Consider the following 2,009-nt stretch of genomic DNA (forward strand, 5'->3'; position numbering starts at 1 on the left):
TGATTATCAACTTGCTTACCAAACCTAAGGGTAGTAATAGACTGAACATGTTCTTGTCCATGAGTAGAACTAGAAGAACCATTGATGGCATACTGTCCTTTTGGGTTAGGTATAGGTTGACTAGGAAACTTTCCTTTTTCCCTTTCTCCAACTTGGGTTGCTAATTGGCGAACTTGATTTTCCAACTTTGAAATAGCTTGAGTATTCAAATCGGTGGAACTTTTCATCTCTTGAATGGCTTGGCTAGTTGATTGCATGAAAGTTCTGAGAGACTCCTCCAAAGATGGTTGTTGTCTTGGTGGTGCTACAAACTGAGATGTTGATTGAGGAATGGAAGGATGTGCTTAAGTAGGTGGACGAAATTGACTTTGTTGATGCACTTGTTGTCCACCTACATTTGTGGGAGGCTAATTTTGCCTCCATGAGAAATTAGGATGGTTCCTCCAATTTGGATTGTATATCTCTGAAAATGGACTAGCAAATGGTTTTCCATAATTATTTAGTGCGTTTGCTTGCTCAGTATAAAAATCAGGATACCCAACTGCAGAAGGACACATTTGTGTTATATGCATAGGACTTGCACAAATAGAGCATGTTTCACTTTGAACTTGATTGACAGAATTCATCACTCTACCTAAAGCTAAAGTTTCAACCTTACGAGTGAGATTGTCCAACCTAGCTTTTATGTCTAAATCTTCACTGACTTCATACAATCCTCCTTTCTTAATTGCAGGGGCACATCTCTCTTTACGATTGGAAAAATCCCATTGTTGTGAACTTTCAGAAAAATTCTCAAGAAATTTGTACGCCTCATCATCTACAAGACTCAAAAATCCACCACCATTCATGGACTCAATCATGTTACGATTTGTCTGAGTCAAACCATTATAAAAATATTGTACTAGTCTCCATCTTTCAAAACCATGATAAGGACACTTTAAGATCAAGTCCTTAAATCTCTCCCAACTCTCATAAATTTTCTCTTGTTCATCTTGATAAAAATCTACAAAGAATTAAGCCATGCTTTTGCCTTATCCTTCAAGGAAAAAGGGAATAAACGCAAGCGAACAGAGTCATCAGTGAAATTCTGAAACTTACAAGTAGCACAAATCTCAAGAAAATCCTTCACATGCATATAAGGATCTTCCCTATCCAATCCATGAAAAGTAGGAAGAAGGTGGATTATCTGTGGCTTTAACTCAAAATGTGCAGCGGTGGTTGCAGGCAATACTATGCAAGATGGAGGGTTGGTGGTTATGGGTGAGAACAACTCCCTAAGAGTTTTTGAATCATCTCCTGTTTCTCCCATTGTGGATGAATAATCAAAACTAACAAGACGATTTTCTTTATCACGTATCCAAGTTCTCATACACCAAGCACAAAGAAAAAAAAATAATTTGTTTTTTTTTTTTTTTGTTTTTATATATTTTAAAAAAAAAATTAACTACAACTAGTAGAAGGAAAAATTCAATTAAGACCTAATTTATTTTCCTAACCAAGTCCTCGGCAATGGCGCCAAAAACTTGTTTTGATATTTTAAAATACTCGCAAGTGTACGAACCGTACCGAAGTATAGTTGGACAAGAACGAGGTCGAACCCACAGGGACTTGTATGAATGTAGGAAAATTAATTAAACCTTAACCAAATTAATCCTAATCTAGTTTAAATAAAAATTGGTTGGTTGCAATAAAATAAACTAAGCAAATAATAAAATTAAGCAAATAATTAAACTAAGCAAAAGATATAAAGTAATAAAAAGATGTAAACAATTAAGAGAAAGGAATTAAGGTTTTGGAATCCGCCTTGTAAATCATATCAGCATATATTTATGATCATTAATTTTTCCCAACTCAGTACATGATAATCTAGAAATCAATCTTGCTATCATGGAAAATATCATCATTAAAACTTATGTTTAAAAATCTAAAGCATGTTCTTCTTCGCTTCTTAAGTATAAAATCAAATCATCAATTGTATCCGAAGTCAAACAAATCACAAGATATATCCA

The 2,009-nt window shown here is 34.4% G+C and overlaps 1 protein-coding gene across 1 annotated transcript; it reads right to left on the minus strand.

Moving 5' to 3' along the window:
* Positions 1 to 407: 407 nt before the first annotated feature.
* On the minus strand, positions 408 to 1,309 carry LOC115984801. Its single transcript, XM_031107803.1, has 2 exons — positions 1,031 to 1,309; positions 408 to 872 (listed from the first exon to the last, which is right to left on the minus strand). The coding sequence occupies exons 1-2, from the start codon at positions 1,307 to 1,309 to the stop codon at positions 408 to 410; spliced, it is 744 nt and encodes a 247-aa protein (XP_030963663.1).
* Between the last annotated feature and the right edge of the window lie 700 nt (positions 1,310 to 2,009).

The sequence above is a fragment of the Quercus lobata genome, chromosome 4 (assembly GCF_001633185.2).
Source record: "Quercus lobata isolate SW786 chromosome 4, ValleyOak3.0 Primary Assembly, whole genome shotgun sequence".
Lineage (NCBI taxonomy): Eukaryota > Viridiplantae > Streptophyta > Magnoliopsida > Fagales > Fagaceae > Quercus > Quercus lobata.